The sequence below is a fragment of the Crinia signifera genome, chromosome 1 (genome assembly GCF_055691185.1).
Source record: "Crinia signifera chromosome 1, ASM5569118v1, whole genome shotgun sequence".
In the NCBI taxonomy this organism is placed as follows: Eukaryota; Metazoa; Chordata; class Amphibia; order Anura; family Myobatrachidae; genus Crinia; species Crinia signifera.
The window spans coordinates 436,432,241-436,458,715 of NC_139217.1; the positions used below are offsets into that span (position 1 = coordinate 436,432,241).

General features: G+C 46.3%; 1 protein-coding gene across 1 annotated transcript in view; it reads left to right on the forward strand.

Moving 5' to 3' along the window:
- Nucleotides 1-21,088: 21,088 nt before the first annotated feature.
- The window catches only part of DEPDC1B (DEP domain containing 1B), a 32,645-nt gene continuing 27,258 nt past the window's right edge, over nt 21,089-26,475 (forward strand). Inside the window, exon 1 of the mRNA XM_083153285.1 lies at nt 21,089-21,277. Within this exon, the coding sequence (XP_083009411.1) occupies nt 21,191-21,277 (87 nt within the window). The 5' untranslated portion in view covers nt 21,089-21,190. The remainder of the gene's footprint in view (nt 21,278-26,475) is intronic.

Here is a 26,475-nt window from a genome sequence, read left to right on the forward strand (position 1 = left end):
TACACCTCTCCTTCCTCCTCTAGTCCTGAACCTCTCACTCCCTCCCCTCTATAACCACTACATATCACCTTCCCTCTCTGCCTCTGCACCTCTCCTTCCCTCTCTCTCTCTGCCTGCACCTCTCACTCCCTCCCCTATATCCCTCCTACTCCTCTCCTTCCCTCTATCACCCCTACACCTCTCCTTCCCCCTCTACCCCTGAACCTCTCACTCCCTGCCCTCTATAACCACTACATATCACCTTCCCTCTCTGCCTCTGCACCTCTCCTTCCCTCTCTCTCTGCCTGCACCTCTCTCCCTCCCCTATATCCCTCCTACACCTTTCCTTCCCTCTATCACCCCTACACCTCTCCTTCCCGCTATCACCCCTACACCTCTCCTTCCCCCTCTACCCCTGAACCTCTCCCTCCCTCCCCTCTATAACCGCTACATATCACCTTCCCTCTCTACCTCTGCACCTCTCACTCCCTCCTTCCTTCCCTCTAGCACCCCTATTCCCCTCCTTCCATCTCTCACAAATACACCTCTCCCTCCCTGTCGCCCCCTGCATCTCTAACTCCCTCCATCACAATGAGAAGGTCATTGTGGTTGCATACTAAACACCGCCCACTGCCCGCACAAACCCCCTCCCCCCGCTGGATGGTGAAAGTCCCCACAGGACTTGCGAAGAAATGTTTGGCATAAACATCCATTCACAGCCTTGCGCGAGAGAACAAAATCATTTGGTTCTTTAGAGTTCGCATCTCTGAGGGCATCCGCAGTAAAGACCTGCATATTCGCAACGGGACGAATCTACAAGAATGACCTCCCTATACCTTTCCTTTCCTCCCTCCCCCCCACCTCTTATATAAATGGGTAATATATTTGACTCAGATGTTTCCAGTTCCAATACTTCTTTCAGGTTAAAAACCAAGGTCGCACCTGGGATTTTGCACATGGGTCTATGCCCAGCAACATGGCTGAGACCCCTTTCAGATCCCTGTACTCGGCTTATTCCCATGTTGGCGATGTTACTGTACACAGGTTGGAGGATCATTTCCAAGCACCGGCTTTTCTATGCTGTAAACAGGTCCCTGGATGGATCGAGACAGGTTACCTGTTTACACTGAGCCTTACCTGGGTCCTTCCCAGGAAAACCCTTGCTCACTAGCCGGGCTGGATTCCTGGGTCACTGGATCTGGGCTGTGCCGTTTTCACTGATAAAAATTCCAGGGTCATGTGCAATAACCCGGAAATCTCATATCAGCGGAAAAGGGATATAACTCTCCATAAACAACAGCAATAATTCCATCAATTGATTTTCTATTAGGTGGTGATTCTGGTTCACTCATGATTCATGTGCACTGCAGGTGGGGCAGATGTAACATGTGCAGAGAGAATTCGATTTGGGTGGAGTTTGTACTTCAAACTGATATTTATATTGCAGTGTAATTATAAAGCAGCCAGTACTTACCTTGCACAGAAACAATATAACACCCATATCTAACTCTCTGCACATGTTACATCTGCCCCACCTGCAGTGCATATGGTTTTGTTCATTAGAGAGTGAATTTGCCGTTGCGAGTGAACCGGAATAACCCCCTTAGAGTATAACCTTTATATAAACCACATAGCAGCACATAGCACTATATATATACACTCCAGACATACTGCATATTACCACACTCAGGGCCTTACTTTGGTTACTGCGGTCCGTTCCGTCTCCTTTCGGAAATGACCGAACGCCACGCACAGCGGACATTCTAAGAACACACGCCCGCAGGTCATCCGCATCCGTTCGGATGGACTTGCTAAGAAGAGGGAGTGTCTTCAGACTGCATCCAAACGTGCGTGTGCGGTGGGAACTCAAAGATTCTGCACGGTCTTACTGTGTTCGAACGGACGGCAAGCTGACGTACGCACCAAGTTGGTGTATTTCTGCAAACCTCAGTAATCTATTCGGAAGTCATGCTTCTGCAACATGACACGCTTATCCAATTAGCCAACCTCATAACACATAGATTAATTACATCATGTTAAGTGGTATTACTTCATTGTTGCCCCATTACCTATGTTTTATGCTTCCAATTGAACCTGTGAAAAGAGTGTAATTAATTACTAATGACTAGAGGAGTGGATTGTATTGTGCTCAGCTGCAAGTGTTTATGGTGCGGCCGTACTAATTGGCCGATCCGAATGCCTAGCGCATCAACCAGTGCTCTCCGAAAACTGAAACCTGCTTATGGACTCAGCAGATTTCTGGCGTGTTGGTTCGCTTGCCCTCGGTGTCCTGTCCGAATGCACGCCTACCACTGTTCGTGCACTCCCACGTGATTTACGACCCAGTTTTGCCCACTTTGAAACCACGCCCTTGTGTACGCCCACATGACGCCCATCTTACGATATTTCTCGAGGGAGTTCGGTGCACATTTCTAGACGGTATTGGTGAGAATGACTTCGGAGACACTACGTTGCACATGCGCATTGCGTTGCCTACGCATGCGCAGATAGCTAAAAAGCGCCCTCCGAAAGAAGACAGAATGGACCGCACCAAGCAGAATAAGGCCCATACTGCTGTTGCTTTAGTTCTACTCTGCCACAGAAGTTTCCAGCTGAAATATCATTGGCTTCAGAAGGAGTTAAGAAGATATTTCAGCTGTTGTTGAGCTTTTGTGTTAGTAGCGAAGTGTGTCATTTAACAGTGTATATAACTAAATGTAGAGCATTAAGCACGCAGTGGCTCCTGCCAGGTGTAACCTGCAGCAGGGTTTCTAGAGGACCAAATGGTTTACATTCCTTCTGCATTTCCACAGTTGTCCACAATGTAGTGTATAAATACACGGTACGTGTTACTTACACAGTTGCTCACAGAGGAGTAATACCATACATCCCTGGCAGGGGATGGAAGTCTCTTCTTCGCCTCTTCTCCGCCTCTTAAGATGTTAAGATCAGGTAAAGTAAAGCCACAATTTCACATTTTTCTTTATCAATAGATGAACTCCGACATAGTCGCAAAATGCAAAAAAATTGGAAAATATAGTGTATCTAGTAAGCCCGCTTGAAACAAATGCTTTGAAAGCTAGTCTGCTACCTTGTGATTGCCTCTGTGTTTGTGCATGTGTGAGAGCAGTGGAGTAACAATAGCCCTGCAGACCCCCCAGTCGCATGGTAGCGCTGAGTAAGTGTAGGCTATCAATGCGCTGCACTGCTGCCGGGACCAGCCATACACCTCTGCTTGCTGCCGCCAGGACCCGCAGATCTACTTTTCTGCGGTCTTGGCACTCCTCCTGGCTTCTTCTAATGAAAAATAGCCCACACAAAATGTCTGCCCCCTTACAGCAGACACTTTTTAAAGAATGCTAGAGAAGGGGGCGGTCTCCTCTAGCATCCTCAAAAACGATCAGCTGTTAGGGGCAGTCATTTTGTGAGGGTGATTTTCATTAGCAGGAGCCAGCCAGGAGGAATGCTGGGACTGCAGAAAAGTAGATCTGCAGGTCCCGGCCACAGACCCGACAGATGGCAGTGTTTTGGAGACAAACAATCAGACACTAGACATATATATATATATATATATATATATATATATATATATATATATATATATATATATAGATGATACTATTTATTATAAAACATAAAGAGTATCAGAATAGATAAAACAGACACAAACTCTCTCCTTGACAAAGACCCCGGAGGGGGGTGAAATGCGTTGGTCAATGTAAAATGGAAATAAGTCAGATGACTGACAAGGAGCACTTTAGTTAAATAATTTTCATTTTATTCTAATACACATTATGTTAAGGAATACTCAAATAAAATGATATTACAAACATTTTTTTTTAAATTTGGGTTAAGACAATACGCAGCAATGTGTACAAGACAAAAATAGGTACAAAAAATATTGAAAAAATAACAGAATTTTTAAACAAAAATTTCAGTGCACTGACAGAAAAGTCCAAAGACCCCTCAAAAATATAACTTGATTGGCTTGTAGGTTTTTATTTTCCAAGTAAGATATAGGCCCTTATTCAGGTTCATTCGTTCGCATGCACACACGCACGCAGTGTTACACTTGATAACAGCACGTACGCATCTTGCAGAGTCACGCCTATAGGGCTTGCAAACTCATGCGTTCGCACCCATACTAAAAAGGGTGTGGCCTTTCATTGCGTGCAATTAAAACTGCTCGGATAGAGATAAATAATAAGTGCGCTAACACCTTCCCAATAAAAGAGTGACCGTATTCAAGGTAAATAATATGTGGGTAAAAAGATGTAAGTGTTACTTCCCTTATCAAAACTGTCTTCACCTCACAATAAGGCTCTCCAAATGTATATAGGAGCTGGGGACATAGGGAAAATGGAAAAAGGCAAATAGTGTAATATAGCCAGGGATAACAATTTATTGATACAAAAACAATTAAAACACAATAAAATGGTGGTTATTCTCACACAATAATAAAATTGGACCAATTAGTAGGTCACCTCAATGATATGGGTGGGGGTTTACCAGAATATGGTGATTATGAACGCCTGTAGGAAAGGTCTTTCAATCCTTTAAGGGCCCACGGTTCTCCGAATAAAACCTGGGTCTCAGGTGTTTCACAGATCTCCAGCTCTGGATTCCTCCTTCCCATACACAGCACTCCAACCTCCTGCAACGCGTATCGGGAACTACTTGTCCCTTCGTCAGGCAGTGAGGAAGGAGTGGATGCTCTTGTTATATTTATACCCAGATCCCAATTCACTTCCGGGTCGGGGGTCAAATACAATCATATATTAAAAGACTCTTTAAAACCTCTAATTTAATATCCTGTGCCCATATCCCATAGGGCGATGAGTCAATTACATTATCCCTATCAGTGTATTTATTTTCAAACACATAGAAGTCCAGAATTGAAAGATCGCGGCCTTTGAAACGCATAAACCCGCTCCTATGGACCGCACCACCATTTTCCCGGAAGCCGGAAGTACGCAGCCTGTCCAGAATGGAGATCGCGGCCTTTGGAACGCACGTACTCGTTCCCTGTGAACCACATCTCCTTATTGCCGGAAGCCGGAAGTCGGCCAGCCCTCCTTCGTTTTACGTGCTCTCCGGCTTTCTGCATGCATTAAATTCCATGGAACGCAACTCCATATGTGTTATCTGAACCAAATGGCACGCACAGCCATTATGCTCAGTCCCGATATCCAGATGTCATTTGACTAAAGAATGTTGTTTATTTCCACAGATTTCAGACAGAAATGTAGATCTCGCACGCGCCAACACATTTTCACACGCACACGCACCACAGTGTGCGTGCGAACATGCATATGCTATGTTGCATATGTGAGTTGACACATGTCGACTAATGTTGACAGTGCAAACATGCTACACATGGCAGAGTGAAAATGTACATAAAGGTATGTTATATAAGGGCAATTAATAAATGTGTTAAGTGCATTTGCATTTGTGGCCTACAATTCACCTTACCATAATAATTTAAATTTGTCTGCTAACACTTGTTTGGTTTTGTGATGCAAACTGAAGTGGAGCAGAGTTAAATGATTGTCACAATCAACCAATAATTGGTCACAATGGTGTTCAGGTGCTATTGATTTCCCCATTTTGCTACTGTGTTTTAAGCGTACGAATGAGCAGTTCACAAGAAGTATGGTGTGCGAAACTGAAAACCTGCTTTGAGCTTGCGAAAGTTTTGGAGTTTGTGTGGGAACAATCCCTGTTGCAGTCATGCGAAAGCAAACCCACCACTCGAAATGAACGCCCATGTGTACGCCCATGTGTACGCCCAGTTTTGCTCATTATACTGGACGCGCCCATACAAACGCCCACATCACGCCTACTGGCTAAACCTTCGCTCGGACGACAGAAACCGCTTGGAAGATTGCTTGCGAATAGGAATTTCGCAGTTTGCACATGCGCATTGCGTACACTGCACATGCGCAATGGGAGCAGTTGGGTGATGCATGCGAACGTGTCAATGTGAATAAGGGCCATAGTGCTTTAGGTTGTATGTGAATATACTATATACTTAAAAAGTGTGCAAAGTGCAAACATCGTCCCGGTGCAAACGCACACGGGCCAACGAACGGAACTGAATAAGTCCATACTGAGGAATTCTATTCTGCTGTTTTGTTCTATTTACACAGTTGTGTTTGTCACTCAGGGCCGCATCCAAATCAATGTATATTACCGCATTCAATATAAAAAGACAAACAAAGCTTATTAGGGGAATGGAGAATTTAAGCTACGAGGAGAGATTAAGCAATTTGGGACTATTTACATTAGAGAAGTGACAATTAAGGAGTGATATGCTCAACATGTACAAATATATCAGGGGCCAATATAAGGAACTGTCAAACACCCTTTTTTTCTGCTAGACAGGAATCTAGGACACGAGGGCACAAGTTTAGATTAGAAGAAAAAAGATTTTGTTCATTTAGTAGGAAAAATTTCTTTACGGTCAGGGCAGTCAAACTTTGGAACTCTCTTCCTGGAGGAGTGGTGTTGCCAGACACAATAAATATGTTTAAAATATGGTTGGATAAACATTTCTTGGATAAAACCATCCATGGGTACAAATAACAAACAGAATCTGTCTTAAGGTGTGTACACACGGTCGAGATGCAGTGCGATGCGAGTCCCAATGCGATCTGATCGCATCAGGACTCGCATCGCACGGCATGCATCACTGACGGGAGGAGAGAGAAAGGACAGTACCGGGAGGAATTGTAGACAGCTGGATACCTGCAACGAGAGAGGCGATTAGTCACCATCCTCATGTTGCCCCATCGTACTTTAATAATCATCCAGATGCGCCATCCACTGTCACACACACGCGGCGGGCACTGCACTGTCACACGCGAGGCGGCCACTGCACTGTCACACGCGCGGCGGCCACTGCACTGTCAAACCCGCGGCGCTGTACATGGCAGTACTGGAGTGCGTGCAGGAGTAGCAGAGCGCACACGCAGTGCCTCCGCTGCAGGTGCCGGGCAGGGGCACAGATGGCAGGGTGCTGCTTCTCATGGTGCCCGTTATCCACGACTCACAGCGGGAGCTGAGTACCATTAGCACACCCGGGGCCGCGGCACAGTGTGTAGTGATGGCATGCCCCAGTTCCCCAAGGTAACAGAGACAGCTTCCCCCCCGCCGCCCCCCATGCATACAGCAGAGGCCACACAGCAGTATATGTGACCCCCCCCTCTATACGTTGGATAACTTATACACCCACACCCAACCGCCCCGGGTCACTGCACATCAGCCCTAGGAGAAGCCCCTCTGGCCGTGAGTGCCGGACGCGTTCCCGACAGTCAGGATCCCGACAGTCATTTACCCGACCTCTGGATCCCGACTGTCAAAACGCCGGGTACCCGACGGCCACCCGCTATTTTCCCTCGTGGGGCTCCATGACCCCCATAGAGGGAGAATAGAATAGGTGGCTTGCGTAGCATAGCGAGCCACCGTGCCCACAGTGTGGCGAGCCTGCAAGGGGCTTTTTTGCGCTCGCCATGCTGTCTGAGTCCAGGCAGTCGGGATCCGGACGTCGGGCTCCCGACTGTCGGAGCCCCATACCACACCCCTGGCCGCCGGGGCTATCTGCGTATGTAAGGCACAAAGACTATAGAGTGCAGATCTGCCCTATATAGTCTTGGCTGCCCTCCCTATTTCGCTGCCTATTTGCATTCACACGGGAGCGCACATCAGGCTCGCAAGCCCTAAAAAGCACACAGTCAGCATGCGATATGGCTTCCGATGTTCACTATATCGGCAACATCGGAAGCCATATCGGCCCATGTGTACACACCATTAGGATAAGCTATTATAAACCTAGGTTGAACTTGATGGACGCAAGTCTTTATTCAGCCTTACCTACTATGTAACTATGTAACTATGTAACTATGGGGTAGATTTATCATTATGTGCATAAGGTTCTTTATGGACGCAGGTTCGCTTCACCACTTTATCGTGGTGAAGCTCACCTGCAACTCGCCCTTATGTATGAACAGAGTGGTCTTCGTTATGGGAGTGCGTTATTCCCTGCTGCCAGGGATACGCTGCCTCCCATAACGTATCATGCGCTCCCGTCCGCCTGTGTTACCTGCGCATGCCCCGGATACCTTTGTCTCGCGATGTGTACCTGGCGCATGCGCAGATTACACAGCCGGACGGCGGGGAGTTGGACAAGCAGGCGCCATGAGTAGAAGGCGGCACTGCTCGTGACCTCAGACGCCCGCTACTCCCTGATAAAACAAATAAAGTTTGTTGAAATTAATAAAAAAAAAAGGAGAAGCAAACAGCACCGGACAAATGTAGCGTTAAAGAGAAGACACAGACAAAGTGCACAGAAAAGAAGATTAATCAATTTGGTATGTGCAATGCGCGCTGTACTAAAACTAGTACATGCGCTACGTTGCCGCCCCAGCACCGCCGCTGTTAAAGTACCCGCACAGCGGGTTTGATACATGAGGGGAAGCGCTATCCCCTGCTTTAGCGCACGGGGATAGCGCAAATGCCCCACTTCACCAGTTAATAAATCTACCCCTCTGTAACTAAAATACTTCTACTTACGGTACATACAAAGCCATTACTCTGACTACACCGATTTAAATCTCTTCGCTTATCTCAAAATATATCCCCACCCGACCTCTCCGGTCTCTCATCCACAATCATTACTTGCTTCCACTTACACTTGCAGGATTTTTGTCAGGCTTCACCCACCTTATGGAATGCCCTTCCACACACATTAAGACTCTCCTCTAGCTTCCAAACTTTCAAGCGTTCCCTGAAAACTCACCTCTTCAGGCAAGTTTATCATATTCCAGAATCCCCACCAGTAGCGCACGCAGGGGGGTTTCTGAGTACCCAGAAACCCCCCAGGAGTCTAAGGGCCCTGGGCTGAAAGCTGAGGGTCCCCTCTTTCCATAGGTACAAGAATTTTAAAAATCGGCCCTTGGAAACCGGAGATATCTGACTTCAAAGCAGTGGTCCCCATCCAAGCCTGTAAATTGCTCTTCCCAGTCAGATATTTCAGGTTCTGTATGACTTAGAGTTTTTCTGAGGGTATATTCCAAAATCTGGGACTCTTCCCCCTTTGATGGACATTAGTAGCTTGTCTCTACTGTGCCCAGAACCAGAGATATCAGCCTTCCAGCAGCTGGTTATTGCTCCAGATCCACACACCTGGTATGTAGTTTTATATTCTCGTTGGCGGATTGCTCTGCCTCCCGAACTCTGATCCCCTAGTCCCTAGTACTATTTGGTAGGTGGGATTCTCTCATTTTTAATTCCATTAAAATCCAAAAAATCTATTTCCGGAAACTGGAGATATCTGCAGTCAAGCAAGCTGTCCTCCCAAAAGAAAATTATGAATAATAAGCCCACTCCAATATACACCCCTCCTCTGCATATTAAACATCCTCCTTTCCACCCTGGAAGTTATGTAGTCAGGGCCCCTTCATTCAGCCCAATGCCCCCTTCGCCCACCCCATCTCACATCATCTGTGCAGTAAAGGGGTAATTTGTGGAAATTACTGATCCAGGCCCTACATGCTGAGCGGTTGATATAATACCCCCTACCACCCGCGGGACATCAAAGCTTCCCCCACCCCTACCGCTGGAGGATCGGTAGGGGCCCCAATACATTGCTATGCCCAGGGGTCTACACTGCTGTTGACATCCCTGTATATGTATGTATACAGTGGTCGAAGTGGGGCGGTATACGGGGGTATGCCATACCGCCACTTTAATCTGAAGATAAAGAAAAAAACTATTTTTCCCCCCTCAGGATGCTCTCTGATCACTCAGCAGCGCATATTGTGCTTTTGTAATACCCCTGTACAACGGGGCAGTCTGGCAGGGGACGTTGATGGACAGGGGGGTGTCCGAAGGTGCGCACTATATTCACTCTTTACTTTTCCATACCCCCTGTAACGATCAGATCAGGTGATCGATCAAATTAACGTATGCCTCCTGTTATGATTATCTGTCCGGTGAATGTATGTCTGATATTGGTGTAATAGTTATGTCTCCTGTAATTATGTGGGAGATCAGAACATGTCATGTATTATGTGTGTGGACTATTGGTGACCCAGGGAGTGTAGCCATCTGTGGACTCCTCTGGAGTTAGGATGTAAGATAAGATCTGAGACCCCTCATAAACCAGATTGGGGGGGAGAGCAATAGTGTCCAGCCAACCGGCCAAAGTGGCTCTGGCCCTGCACTAAATGACCTCTTATCACTTGAGGAATGTATAAGATCTACTTCAAAGCAGGGACAAATTCTTTATGGGAAAGATCTAGGGACCTTCACTAGGCTCAGCAAGGGAATGGTTAAAAATCCCAAGGGTGGGAGGGATGAGGGAGGCTGCAGATAAAACCTCTGTACCTTGGGATAGTCAGTGTCACTACCTGGGGGTCGAGCAAGCAGGCTGTAGGCGACGAGAGATTTCTTGTGGAGGACCCCCCCACTTCAGGATTGTAGGATACGGTTCTGTCTTTTTTCCTTTTATTTTATTTCTGAAATTTGCATTTAAAACTCGTGTGTACTTTTAAAATCTCTGTAAAATCTTGTAACTTTTGTCTAAAGCTCTGTAGTATTTCTAGGAATAAATAATACATATTCTCAGTCCTGGTTCTGTGTTCTTAAGACTCATTAGCCTCATAAGAGAAAGGCTGGAAAACGTTACCATTGTTATCTTGTAGTGTGTGGTCAGGGGCGAGCCAAGCCGCCCCTTGCGCAGTTTCAGGCGCTAAAATCAGGTTTTGGCTGGTGGCAGTGTACCTCAAGGAAAGGACCCGAGTGTCCTGAGTGAACCCCAGTCACGGCCGGCGCTGCTCAGATTGACGTATCGGAGCAGGCGACCGGTGGGTCCGTGACATTTGGTGGCAAGCGGTGGGGTGGAGAATTCATTTTTTCTCTTTAAGAACTTAAGTGAGTGTGGGTAGAATTTTGTGAGAAATACCCACATCACCAGAATCAGAACTCAGAGCTTTACTATAGTTTTAAAAGTCACACAGTGAGTGCAATTTCTGTTCCCCTCCCTTCTCTTGTTTTCTTTACTATCATTTTATTTGACAAGTGTGAGACTCAGGATGTCTGATTACCGGATGATGAGACGTGATGATCTGGCGACTATATGTGTACGGAGGGACATCCCTTGGTCTGGCCTGAGTAAAGAACTGATGATAAAGGCACTCATGGAAGCCGATCGGGTTCTAGCTGCTGGAGGAAGCCAGTCCAGGGACACTCCTACTCCAAGGGCTCAGTTGGCACAAGACAACACAAGTGATGCCCTGCCAGGGTCAGATGCATCTGCTGGCAACCGTGAGTCTACACTGCACAGTTACCTTCAAACTGCTGTCAGGCAAATGAAGGACCTGGACCCCACAATGGCCGTGCAGCTAATGCAGCTAGAGGCTGAGCAGCGCAGAGCCGAGCTAGAGGCTGAGCAGCGCAGAGCCGAGCTAGAGGCTGAGCAGCGCAGAGCCGTACGGGAGGCTGCAGAGCGTCAGGCCCAGCGTGAGTACCAGTTGGAACTGGTGAGGCTCAGGGGGCTGATCGCTGTTGGTGAACCAGTGGAGGATGATACAGGGCATCATGATGGCGAACCTTTACGTGAGACTTTATCTGCCGTGGCTACTGAGTTAGCAGGAGATGGGCTTCGTACTGAACTTTTACTGTCTGCGGAAGTAAATAATGTGTTGGATCATGGTGTGGACTCTGTTATCAATCATGGGGAGCCTAACAAGGGACAGAGGTCCCAAATGACCGCTGACGCGAATTTCACCGGACCGCGTCATGCACAGTTACCTGTCTTGGAAGCAGACAGAGGAAGCCAAGTGAGTGTCAGCTTGGTTGTGAGTAATGAGCTGGCCCTGGACACTACAGCCGATGCTCAGAGAGCTGACATCTCTGCTAGCACCAGGGAGACTGTAGGATGTGTGGCAGTCAGGGAGACTGCAGAGTACCAATCCCCTACAGCACCAGAAGAGCCCAGTGGGTATATTGACCCAGTGGAGGATGATGATGTGTTTACCCTACTGAGCACAGAGGAACTAACGGAAGAATGCCAGCTGCAAGGTATCTCCTGCCACAACCATACTCGTGGGGAGATGATCATGCAGCTCATCCAGGCCAGTTATGATGAGTGCAATGCCTTCAGCCAGTATCGTGCAGCATTTCGTTTCTGGGGTCCATCCGCGTCTCCTTGGGTGCTGCTGAGAGAACTGGGACAATGTTACAAATTTGCGCAGCAGGAGGTCGATGCTTGGAGAAAGCTGGATACCCCATTTTGGGGGGATCAGTGCCGCCGGATAGGTGTGGAGTGGCGTCGCCTAGAACAGCTGTTGCTACCAGCTCTGGAAGCAGAGTTCCAGTTTAAACGGTTGGGAGAAGCAGAATCTGAGGATGTCAGCAGCTTGCTCTCACCAGGGGTGCCCCACCAGGGCAAGGTGCCTCTGCCTACTACAGCAGTCATGGAACCTGTTCCAGAGACCTCACATCACAAGGCCCAGTTTAAACTGCTGGAAGATGTGAGCAGCATGTTCCCTCCCGTTGCTCCAGATTTGTTGCCGGAAGCGGCTGGCTGCATAGTGAAAGTATGCAGGGGAGAGACTATGTCGGAAATAGGAATGGGACTTTCTGACTGTATGCACACAAGTATGTGTGGGACTACTGATGTGGGACTTTTATTAACTCCACACATATCTGTCGCTAACCCTTCTGAACCATATGATGCATCTCAGGTAGTATGTAACCATGCTGAACATTGCAATGTTGTTATTTTGTGTGAAGCCCCTGGGATGATCTGTGATAGTGCCGTACCTTCGGTAGAGGTGGAGGGTGAGTTAGAGACAGGTATAGTGGGTACTCCTTGCCAGTTTGTGGGGTTAAATGAATGCCCTAATCTAGTTGGGAATGAGACACCCTCACTCACCAGTGGTAGGAGTGCTGATGGTGATGTCATTAAGGTTGCTGTGCTAGAAGTTAACCCTGTTCCTCCAGTGATGTCTGGTTGTGACATCGGGCATGGGGTCGCTAACTGCACAAATGGGACCGATCTGAGTTGGTTGCAGGCAGCGCATGTACCTGCCAATAAGTTACTGGTGACAACATGCTCAGATAACCCCATTCCTGCTCAGAGACAATGGGACCCAGATATAGTGGTTTTGCCATGGTTCAATTGTAAGCCAGCAGGATGGGTCCCATGTGTTGTGGAAGATGCACAGGCTAATTTTCAGGTAGTGCAAGATGTCTCCCCAGGTTATGACATTGATGTTACTGTTGATAATGTGATGTCTTGCTCTAATGTGGGAAATGTGGTACCAGGTATAATAAGTGACCTGGTGGGTCCTGTGTGCACTGTAGACCTGTCAGATAGGGAGAGAGTGTCCCTTACTGCAGCTTTCCCCCCAAACCCCCCTCCTTACTGTAGCCACACAAACACAGATACAGGAAAACAGCAGGGGTTCCCTCCAGACACTGAGAACCCTCCAGAGAGTGCATTTTTCCAGCATCACTGGATAACGGATGCCTCTCCTGAGAACCTCAGTGGCACCACCCCAGCCACAGAACCTGCGGGTCTGGGAGGGAAGGTCAGGCTCAGGAAGGTGTCCTGGACTGCCATGGAAAGCTTGGCTTTCCACGCAGAACTGAGAATCAACCCTGCACAGGCTGCCCCATACCTGGGAAGTGGGAAAGATACCCCTGGGTACAGTGAGAGGGTTGTTTCAGGGATAGAGCCAGTGGCTAGTAGGGAAGCTGCTGTGTGCAACCAGAAGGGTGGGAGGGCCCGAGAAGCACAGGTAAACTCAGCTCCATTAACCTCAGGAAAGCTGAGCTGGGATGTTCCCAAGACAGGGGACAAGGACCTGCTGGTATTCCCCCTTGCAGACACGTGCCCCCCTTCACAATTCACACACACAGACACAGAGGGCGAATCTCCTCACAAAAGGATGAGGTGTGTGGTGTTGAGTGAGTGGACCTTCCCCCCAGTGAAGGGGAGGGGGGGGTCAGTCAGCTCAGGAGAGGTGCTGGGAAGACATTTTTCAGTCTGTATATAGTGCTGGGAGAATGCCCCACACCTGTGGTATAGTTAAACGTGCCGAGTTACGAGTCCCAGGGGGATGGCCATTTGGGGTGTGGCGGAATGGTCTGGTACTGATCTCAGTGAGTAAGGCCAAACTGCCAGCTGCAGGGGAGAATCCGTGCCCAGGAGTCCGACGCACAGCTGTGGTGGGCTGTGTCAATATCAGCCGGGATGGACACAGCTCCCACTATATCAGTGTGCTCACAGACTATGGGTTCGAGGACACCTGTGTGCTTTTAGTTTGCCATCTCCTGCGAGAGGGACAGGGACTATGCCCATTGCCCACCCTAGCCACGGCTATGGCGTCAGGTGGTGCCAGGACAGACGTCAAGTATAGTGAAGTGTTAGTACAGATCCCGCAGAATCAGTGGCAGTCTGTCTCAGCACAGAGACCACTGCTACCTGTCCAGGTGATGTAGTGAATAGCGCACTGAGGAGATGGTGACGTGGGTCACCACCTCTGTGCGCCATTTTAAAAGGGGGAGGTGTAACGATCAGATCAGGTGATCGATCAAATTAACGTATGCCTCCTGTTATGATTATCTGTCCGGTGAATGTATGTCTGATATTGGTGTAATAGTTATGTCTCCTGTAATTATGTGGGAGATCAGAACATGTCATGTATTATGTGTGTGGACTATTGGTGACCCAGGGAGTGTAGCCATCTGTGGACTCCTCTGGAGTTAGGATGTAAGATAAGATCTGAGACCCCTCATAAACCAGATTGGGGGGGAGAGCAATAGTGTCCAGCCAACCGGCCAAAGTGGCTCTGGCCCTGCACTAAATGACCTCTTATCACTTGAGGAATGTATAAGATCTACTTCAAAGCAGGGACAAATTCTTTATGGGAAAGATCTAGGGACCTTCACTAGGCTCAGCAAGGGAATGGTTAAAAATCCCAAGGGTGGGAGGGATGAGGGAGGCTGCAGATAAAACCTCTGTACCTTGGGATAGTCAGTGTCACTACCTGGGGGTCGAGCAAGCAGGCTGTAGGCGACGAGAGATTTCTTGTGGAGGACCCCCCCACTTCAGGATTGTAGGATACGGTTCTGTCTTTTTTCCTTTTATTTTATTTCTGAAATTTGCATTTAAAACTCGTGTGTACTTTTAAAATCTCTGTAAAATCTTGTAACTTTTGTCTAAAGCTCTGTAGTATTTCTAGGAATAAATAATACATATTCTCAGTCCTGGTTCTGTGTTCTTAAGACTCATTAGCCTCATAAGAGAAAGGCTGGAAAACGTTACCATTGTTATCTTGTAGTGTGTGGTCAGGGGCGAGCCAAGCCGCCCCTTGCGCAGTTTCAGGCGCTAAAATCAGGTTTTGGCTGGTGGCAGTGTACCTCAAGGAAAGGACCCGAGTGTCCTGAGTGAACCCCAGTCACGGCCGGCGCTGCTCAGATTGACGTATCGGAGCAGGCGACCGGTGGGTCCGTGACACCCCCACTTTAAAATTTCCATACCCCCACTTCAAAATTTCCACTTCGACCACTGTATGTATATATATATATATATATATATATATATATATATTATTATTATTATTATTATTATTTATATACATTTGGTCTATCTATAATACTTTAACTGACCCGGCATATAGTGGGTCACCTAAGTGTCCATCTCCATGCTTTGCTCTGCCCCTCTGGAAACCCCCTTCTGAAAATCCTGCGTTTGCCCCTGCCCACACAACCTCCAGTAGAATTTATATCTAATTGTATCCCATCAGGATTGTATTGTAAGCTGACAGGACTGCCATGTAATGGAATTCTATCCTTATGTAGCCCTCCTATTATCCCTATAGATTGTAAACTTGCGAGCAGAGCCCACCTACCTCTATGTCGTTGTTACTACCCAGTTTGTTTTATCACTGTTGTCTCTAACTGTAAAGCGCAATGGAATATGCTGCGCTATATAAGAAACTGAAAATAAATAATAAATTAATAATAATGCTTCAGTGAGGTCTGAAGGTAAAATCCGCCACTGTAGTGAAGCCAGATGTAGTCTGCGAGACTGCACTGGCCTCACTGTGAATGGCAGTGACTTCCTATAGGCAGTCCCATTGGGAGGTATTCCCTGCCGGGTGGCAGCCCATAAAATCTGGTGCCTGTCATCTGTATTATACAGGTGCCGGGACCGTGATATGCTTTCTATAGGCTGTTGCCGAAGCAGCCAGTACAAGCTGGTCCCATGTGCAGTATTCTTATTCTTATCCTTTATTTATATAGCGCCACAAGGGTTCTGCAGCGCCCAGTTACAGAGTACATATAGTCAAACAGGAAAAACAGTGATTTACAGTTGAGAACAATACAGGACGAATACAGGGAAAATGATTATAGGAACATCAGCCGATTACTGCAACATAAGTATCCAGGTGGTAGCAGAAAGCATGCTTTGGTGCAGTCGAAGACTACGAAGTAAGAAAGGATAAGCACATGAGGTAAGAGGTCATGTGCAGTACAGAGGTTTGTACTGCACATCTACCAGTCTTTGCGCCTGTCATCATAGTACTGGTGCCGGGAACGCTGAGACTGTAGTAGGGACCAGGAGGAGCAGCGGTGGCAGCGGCAGGAGGGCCTGCATTGCGGCCAACAGCAGCCCCCTCCTGCCAGAAGATACGAGCCGCCACTACAAATAAGTTTCATTAAGGGGGGAATAAATCACTGTGAATGTCATCGGGCCTCACCACAACATGCAGTGAATATATTTACTAAAGTCTGTTTTGAGGTTACCCTCCAAATTCGGGCGCTGAATGCGAATTTTCAGTTACTAAAAAATATATGACAATAGAATTTGGATTTTTCAGCAGCAGAAATGGTGGTGTGACTGTGTGATCACACCTAATTAGAAGGAAATCCTACAATATGTAGGACTCTGACTACAGAAACAAATGGACTCTATCCAATTAACTGGGCTAATTATTAAATAAGTGCATATAATACCCCTTTCACACCGCACTTGTTAAACGGTATATTGCCGTTTTTTTCCCATTTCAAAACATTTAAGGCTGCAGTGGGAAAGTGCCAGAGTTCATTTACCAGTTAAGATAACCGGTATTTCAAAACGTTTAAAAAGCAGAGTCCTACACGTTTCAGAGCCATTTTTTTTATGCAGTGAGAATGGCTCTGAAACGGTATTTAGTAAAAACAACAGATTACAGACCTGTGATAGGCTGTCCCCTGCATTCTGCCTTGAAACGTGTTCAGGGGATTAAACGGGCTGACTGATGTGAATGGAACTTAAACGGTATTTAAAACGGTAATCTACTGCAATGTGAAGGCTCAGACCCATTTTAAATACCGTTTAAAAATACAGTTTTTTAAAACGTTTTGGCAGTGTGAAAGCGGTATAAGCCTGAACTGATGCTCAACACTGTTTTCTCAAAATTATTTCTTAATAAAGTGTAAATAAATATATCACAATACAGTAAACATAATTTTTTTTGGTACTTATGTAGTAACTGGGCTGCCGATTTTGAAATCGGGTCCATCGCATCGCATCGCACCCGACCAAATCGCATGCGATGCGATGCGATGCGATGCGATGGACCCGATTTTTCCATAGGATTCAATGTTAAAATGGACTGAGTCCATTTCAACATGGAATTCAATGGGAAAAGGGGTCCTTTTCATACCCCTACTATCCAAGTGGGCATGGAGTTTGATATAAACCTGTGGCGAGCGTAGCGAGCCACCGAGCCCGAAGCGTGGCGAGCGTAGCGAGCCCCGCGAGGGGACACAGAATACCGTCCCCTCGCGGGGCTCGCTTCGCTCGCCACGCTTCGGGCTCGGTGGCTCGCTACGCTCGCCACAGGTTTATATCCAACTCCATGCCCACTTGGATAGTAGGGGTATGAAAAGGACCCCTTTTTCCCATTGAATTCCATGTTAAAATGGACTCAGTCCATTTTAACATTGAATCCTATGGAAAAATCGGGTCATCGCATCGCATCGCATCGTATCGCATCGCATCGATGCGATGCGATATCGCATCGCATCGCATCTGATTGTATGCCTTAACTTAAGGCATACAATCAAAAAATCGGCAGCCCAGATACTACATAAGTACCTTTTTTTTTATATTAGATAGATAGCCTTGCGCTCAACCTCTTATATGCAACAATGCTGTGTATGGCGGCAGTGGCGTAAGTTCGTCCCAGGCACCCGGAGGCAAGCTGAATGTTGGTGTGCCCCCCCCCACACACACACAGCGTGAAGAATAGAATTGACCCCGAAAAGGGAGGGCAAGTGAAAGAGGGTGTAGGTGGATAAGGAGTGAGGGAGGGTGTCAGGGGAGGTGGTGAGAGAGGACAGGCAAGGGGGGGGGGGGAGGTGGTGGTGGTGAGAGAGGACAGGCAAGGGGGGGGGGGGGTGAGAGAGGACAGGCAAATGTGGGGAAGAGTGCAGTGAAGAGAAGGAAACTAGGGGTGCACTGGCATCACATTTGTTTCCTTCTCTCCCAAGTACAAGCGGCGATGTGGACTGGAAGCTCTTGTTCTCACCTGCAGTGAGTAGGGAATCTCCTGTGGGTCCTGTGCCCCAGCTACAGCCTACAGCAGTGGCAAGGTAGCTAGGCTGCTGTGTCCCCGGGATTCTGGTGTCCGAGTACCTGCTGCAGCTGCAGGGGGAAGGGGGGGGGGGGGGGGCAGCTTCGGGAGGCTCCTGCGGGTGGACTGCTGGGAACTGCGCATGCTGCCGTCGCCACTGCTGCCTGTCAATCAGCAGTGGCCAGCAGCAGCACTCAGAAGAGCAGGTAGAGCGCCTCGCCTGTCTAGGGCCTCCCCTACTTTGCGATCCGCCAGTTCCAGCGAGCAGCCATGGGCAAACTCCGACGCCAGAAACGAATCCCCAGCACTTTGCATACCTTACCTCGCTCTCCACTCCCTTGCATAATAAGAGAGCAGAGAACGGGGCACTGTATGCCCTGCATTGTGCTGGGGATTTGCTTCCGGCATTGGGGTTTGCCGATGCTCCTGCTCGCCTCACATAAAGCAGGAACCAGCGGATTGCCGCTGACCTGCTGGTGTAGCTGCACTTGCATGCTGAAAGATGGGGGGCACATACCTGGGTGCCCCCCTGAAACCACCACTGGCACTGGTAGCCTAGCCAGGCACAGTGCAGCCAGGCTACTGTATGCACTCGCGCGGTACTGAAGTCGTCACCTTTCAGCACACAGTGCTGGAGCCGCCGGGCATCTATGCAGTAGCAGAGAGAAAGATAAGAGGAGAAGCGGGGCGAGCTGCTAACGTAACATCCAGCGCAGCAGACGTGCGGCTAGCTACTACAGGGGTGAGCTTGCCGGGTTGGGGCACTCTAAGTTCATTCCATAAGCCACCCATCAGTCAGGAGGCAATGGAGTCAGTGCCCCGTTCTGGCCTGGAGCCCGGCGGCAAATGACTCCATTGCCTCCTGGAGTTCCGCCACTGTATGGTGGGTATGAATGAGAGAGAGTGACACGTATTGTTCCTTTCAAGGATTTATTGTGCTGTACAACTTAATTAATAAAATATGATTATAAACTGCAATATGAGTCCGTCTAGCGCACCAAGTGCTGCACGGTGGTATTATTGCACCGTAGTGGGCAAGGGCTGTAATAATGCAGAAATATAAGTGGGGGGTAGTACGGTGCTTGGTGCGCTAGACGGACTTATATTGCAGTTTATAATCATATTTTATTAATTAAGTTGTACAGCACAATAAATCCTTGAAAGGAACAATACGTGTCACTCTCTCTCATTCATACCCACCATACACAGCATTGTTGCATATAAGAGGTTGAGCGCAAGGCTATCTATCTAATATAAATACCGTTTAGGAGCCTGGACCACTCCAGCCGGGCAGCCCCCTCGCCACAAGAGGTATTTAGCGCGAGCACTCCCCCCCGTTGTTACTATAAAAAAAATTTAAATAGTGAAAAAATTGAAACAAAGAATAAAAATAGAAAATATATATATATTGCTTGTGTATGTTATAATAAGGTGGCCATCTATCATTCACAATTGCATGTAGTTGATCAATTAATTAATTTATTACGCGTATACATTTATTGCAGGCCAAGTATAGGCATATAATCATGCAAAATATAAATATGCACAATTATTAAAATTCTGCATAAAATGGACCCCAAAGTAATGTCCTCCACTTTGTATATATATGGAAGAATGTCCCAATTAGTGAGCCAGATCAATTATAGTCCATTTACAATAATCTGTAGATAGAAACCTCCACTGTTATGCGCACTACTCACAGATTCCAATGGTAATACCTGATCAATGGCAGTATTGATGCGGGGATGCAGGAGTTCACTGCCCTCTGTTCTAATACCCAATGCTGTATTGGGTGAAGATGAGGTGCCAGGGAACACGACCAACCTGAATCCAGCAGTTATAGTCAGTCCGGTCTGCCGCGTCTCTCACACTTGTGCACAGTTAATTGGATAGAGTCTATATATTTACTAAAGTGTGAGCTTTTAGAAGTGAGAGATAGCAGCCAATTAGAGTCTACTTCTTTTTTATCTAGCAATTTAGATAGAATCTTATTGGTTACTATAGGCAACATCTCACTTCTAAAAGCTCACTCTGTAAATATACCTCTTATATGGGATGTGAGGCAGAACTTGTGATGCCTATGGATTTTCCAGGCCAAAATAGCAACAAAGTATACAGTATATTTGTCTGGTTGCTATATATATTGATGTGAGTGTGCAACATTTTATTTTCAGGACACTTCTGTTGTGTTATGCTGTAAGGCCCACACAATTGTAGTTGCTCCCTCATCCCCATGTACTACACAGTAAAATCAGCAGCAGTAAATAATGCCGCCTGCATACAGTAGAGCTGTGTTACTATTAAGTATTAACTAAGCAGCATTGCACAACGCAGCAGCAGCAGCAGCAGCAGCAGGAAAGGGGGCACTAGGGCAGGAAATTCCTGCACACGGCACTGGCTGACTACAGCTCGGCGGCCAGGCCCACCCAGTGTGCCACCTCCCTCCCCAGAGACGTCACGTGGTGTCTTCTCTCACCAATGGGCGGTCGGCATCTAGCACAGGTACGAGATTCAAACTGTCCCCGTCTCCTGGAAACGCAGAAACGCCGGAGCGGCGTCCGGAGCCGGGCTGGGGCAGCATGGAGCATCGCATCCCGGGGCCGGGCCAGGGCGCAGGCATGGAGCACCGCATCTTAGGGCCGGGTCCGTACCGAGCGACCAAGCTGGTGAGAAGGGCTGGGGGAGCCAGTGCGGACATACTCAGTACCTAACTTTGTAAACATAGATGCGCATCTTTACCGAGTCACATAACACGGGCACTGCACCGGGTGCTGCTTATGTACACAGGGCATTGGTATAATAAGGATTAATAACCATGCCACTGGGTAGGAAACTTAGAAGCAGATCTTTATGAAAGACATTATTAGTTTCTGTAAACTACAGGGTCGCACACAGCTGTGATAGCACTACAAATCCCAGCATGACAGGCTTAGACTTGTAGTTCCACATCACATTGTAAGCATTGAGCATTTTGTCCATTTTCTCACTTAAATACTTATTATTTATTTATTACCAGTTTCTTATATAGCACACACATATTCTGCAGCGCTTTACATAGAATATTTGAACATTCACATCAGTCCCTGCCCCAGTGGAGCTTACAATCTATATTCCCTACCACATGTACATGCGCACACACAGACATTCTAGGGTTAATTTTTGTTGGGAGCCAATTAGCCTTCCCCAGTATATTTTTGGATTGTGGGAGGAAACTGGAGTACCCAGAATCTATCTATTACCTTCTAGGAGGTGCTAACTTTGTAGAATCTGGTAAGTCTCTGGGCAGCATCCCATCTTCACTAGAAATCCCATCTTTGTACCCCCATTGTCATCTCCAGAAAGACATGTGTGAGCTGTATTAATGTTCCTGCATAGCTGTATAAATGCTGTGAGTTGTGTGTACTGAATTGCAGGAACCTACACAAAAAAAATTGTGCTGTGGTAGACTATGATTTTTGTGTGTGATCTCTCATATTGGCGCCTGTCAGCGTCACATGATCTGCTGTATGACGACCCGCCATTATTCCACGTGAACTGGTCCTGTATCTTAGGATGTTATTAAAACCGCACCCTAAGCACTAGGAGTCCCTGAATGATGTTGTCACATCCTCTTTGTGGCAGTCATTGTGGTAATGCTGACAGGCTCAGACGTGTCTTAAAGTAATATCATCATTGAGAAAAGGATTTAAAGCTCTGCGGAATTATAATTCCATTATGTGGCTAGTTATAGGGCTGCGTCTGTTATGTTGCTTCTTGGGTATTCTAGTCATCTTTCTGCAACAGAAGCATTCTTTTAGATTCATTGTGTATTTTGTTCCTGAATAAGCTACTTCTTGCTTACAGACCCCCCAAAAATATGTGTGTTACTACTTCCTTTTTTTTCTTTATTTATGCAACTGTAACAGAACTCCACTATCTTCTTTCAGAAGTGGCACCGAGTGCAGTTCTTCAGCTCCAAGCGCTGCTTCTACCCCGATGACAGTGAGGAGCTTTACCTCACAAATGCCATGTCGTTCCCGGACAGACCTGTGTCCAAATTCTGAGTGCGGCCCGGCATTTGCGATGTGAAAGGGATGTAAAGTTTTCAGAGTCCCCCATAGACCCCACTTCTGCTACGACTGACATGCAGCACACAATAGGGTGACTGAATTGTAGAAAACTATACATTAAAATGTATGTAAGGCCAATGCTGCACTTACCCCTTAGCTGCTTATCACTGACCCTTTCTTAATAACGGTTGTGTCTGTTGGCCCCTTGTACCACTCAGATGTCCGTCTGTTTTTAGCTAGTTTGTTCTATCCCTGTTTACAATTGTAAAGTGCAACAGAATTTTCTGAGCTATATAAGAAACTGTAAATAAAATAAATATCCATCCCCTGTAATACAGCCTTTAGTGTGTGATAGCTGGTTGGAGGGGGTTTATGGCCCAAAACACATATCAGATAGATAGATAGATAGATAGATAGATAGATAGGTCGGTTCTACCTTATAAGTGTATTCCAAAAACTGAACTATTCCAAATATCAAAATATTACGAATACCGTTATTTTTTTTTAGAATATTTCGGGTTTTTTCCCCCAGTCCCTTTTTTCATACTTACCTCATCCCCCAATGTCCACGGTGGCCTCTGGGATCACTGGCGCACTTGCGCAATGCACCCCTGGGACCGGAGATGCCGCTGAAAAGGATCCCGGAGGCCACTGTGGACTTCGGGGAACCACCAGGGGACCGTGTATGTATGAAAAAAATAAAATTCCAAAATCCCTTATCCAAAATGCTCGTGGTCCCGAGCATTTCGTATATATTCATTCAAGCAATACATCCAAACTAGTGTAAAAATGGTGTGTGGGCCCAACCTAAGTTTTGTGCCCCCCCAGCGCATCCTCATGATTGGACAGTCCAAGCTTTCAGATATCGGTTGTCTCCGCTGCTTTTTATCAAGAAACACTTTATAATCTAATGTTTACTCCGAGTGTCTTAAACACACAGCCAGTATAAACCAAACTGACCACCGCCTCTGACCTTTAGTAATGTGATAGTCTGTGAGTATACACCATCCTTCCTGGGCGTTGTCACTGGATACTCACTGACACCAGTGAGTCTGCTATCACATGTATCACTCAAGGCATTGATGTTTTTGCACAAAAATACGATTGTATTTATCCAGTCTTCAAATATGAAAGGAAATATGATTTTTATTTTTTTATTAACTCCATAACAACCGGGATGTAGTGTCTGCTCATGGGGAATAGGTAATGTTTGCATATTATGATTTAGAATTTGTACCAGCAGGCACAGATCTGCCACATGAATTACCATGAATCCAATGTTATGTATATGAAAAGAACAAAAGTGTAACTAACTGCTATGGCGTGTTGTGTCTTGTTTGTTTCTGATGTCTGGCACAGCGAGCGATGGCACTATAGATTTAAATTGATGTTTCTAAGCTGGCGCCCCTTTAGTCGTGCCCGTTCTGTTACTGTGCAGGGAAGAGGGTGGGTGCAGCACGTGTGGGGGGTGCACCTTGCTGTCTTTGTAAACCTCAAATAAGTATATGAGGACCACCAGAAATGTAAATTAATAAGAATTGTATAGAACAAATGACTAAAACATAATCAATTTTTTTTTTTTTAATGAAGTTAGAAAATGACATTGAATTTGGATGTGTACATACGGGTATGGATCATTGTGTAGACAGCATTACGGTTGACATGCATTAAGGTCGACATGACTGTAGGTTGACACAAGCATTAGGTCGACATGGGGTTTTCACATTTATTTCTTTTTTTTTTTTGTCCCGAATTTCATCACAGTCGACGTAGACACGGAAGCGTAGCACCACATCCCCTGCTTCGGGCGCGGTTCCTCACTGCGCTCAGCACACTATTTTATTCTCCCACCATGCCCTAGTGGATGGTAGGGCATGAAATACTGCCTGTCGGCAGATGTCGGCTCCAAAAAAAATAAAATAAAAAAACCCACGTCGACCTAGTGGTGTCGACCCAATACTTGTCGACCTAATGACCGGATCCCATACATACATGTATGTCATTAATATGCTGCCCAATAAATTGTTGTTCGTGGCTAACATGTAAAATGCTGTGATCTCAGGCACCTTGGATTTGATTAGTAACATGTCAGTGTATGGAATGTAACACACGGGCTGTCTCGGGGGTTCTTTATGTGCTGTTATACTGTAAATGTGAGATCAGTATAGCCACTAGTAGGTGTGCTGCCTTTCTGAAATCTATATACTCTATTACCACCCTCTATATATTAAATCGCTTGCAATCACTTGCAAGGGACTGGCACTCTAGCCCGAATACCATATATTATCTTTTCCGGTGCCTTCAGCTAACTGGAAGCGGCACTCCCAGGACTTGAATGAAGAAATACACTTGAACTAGTGTGAAATCTACGGTTCGTTTTCTTGAACTAAACCGTCATCAAATCGCTTACATATATTTTAATCAACAACTGCTAAGAAATACCTGTATTTTTGTTATTTGTAGTTGCCTTGGAACATTGCATCTGTTAGTTGGGCAATTTGGGGCACAAAGTTGGCTTAAAAATGCTAGGAAAGATCTGTAACTTTTTTTTTTTATTGTTCTTGAGTCTCTTTTTGTGCTTGGCTCCAGCAATTTTGGGGCAACAAAATGCTGGTAATTAACTTGTTTGAGTGATTTGCTTCTAATGGATGGTGGGTTCCATTGATGTAACTGATTTATAGTTTACATTACCATAAAACAAACTGTTAATATAAAGCTGGCCATACACTAAAAAAATGTATTTTCCAATCTGGCTGGTTGGAACAATATATGGTAATATATGAATGACATTTTTTTTCACTTTTTCAGCATTTCAAATCAAATCGTCAACTCATTTGCTCTCTGATTTTTTTTTTTTTTTTCAAACCAATCAGATTGGACAATAAATCATTAGTTGTATGGCCAGCTTTAGTTCTGTATTCACCAGGCAATCATGATCACCGAGTCTACTTTGGCAGACGTCCCAGATGTTTTCTGTTGGAACTGGATATCTTATTGACCCACTAATATTTGCTTTCTGCATCAGTGCTGCTTTTCCACTCTGACATGATAATCTAACAAAGTTCCTAAACATTTGTGTGTACAAAGATACAGGACTGGTATTGTAAGTGAATACGCTTTAAGTTACAGATTAGACATTACATGCTAGTGTCCCTTTATCCAGCATTTTACCTGCAGGGGAAGGAAGTATGTAAAATGAATATAAGGCTATTTGCATGGTGGCTCCTGAACAGAACTGCCCCCTGGCACATGCGCAGTGTACTCGTATGGGAAATCTAGCACTGCAAAGTCCCTATATACAATATATGGTGATAACCTGCTCTTGTTTCTGGTGGGGCTGTAGCTGTAGCTGCAGGGGTCACTTTCACAGGCTGCTAGTTCATGACGTAACAAAAGGTACCATAGAGGAGTTAGTGCAGAGTGCTGCAGAAACCAGCTCCTGGAGAGACTTTAGCATTCATGGCTCAACCTCATTTCACGGTGAGAGATTTCAGGTCTCCTTCTCTCAAGGGGAAAATGTGAACCTGTGAACACTATAAAAAACAGCGGGAAATTAATCATTATTTATTCTGTTGTTTTTTGGGTTTCATTAAAAGGGGTTATGTTGAACGAACTAATTTTTTTTTTTTTAAATAAATCTAGCCCATTAATAGAGATTATTTATTGACTTCACTATTTTCATTAAAAATAAGGTTCATTTAAAATGTGTTGAAGTCCAGGAGTTCTGGACCTCCACCTCCCAGCATGTGTTTAAGCTGTGGCAAGGCCTACCCCATCTTTAGAACTGAGCTTTCTTAGACCTTTGGGCAAAGCAT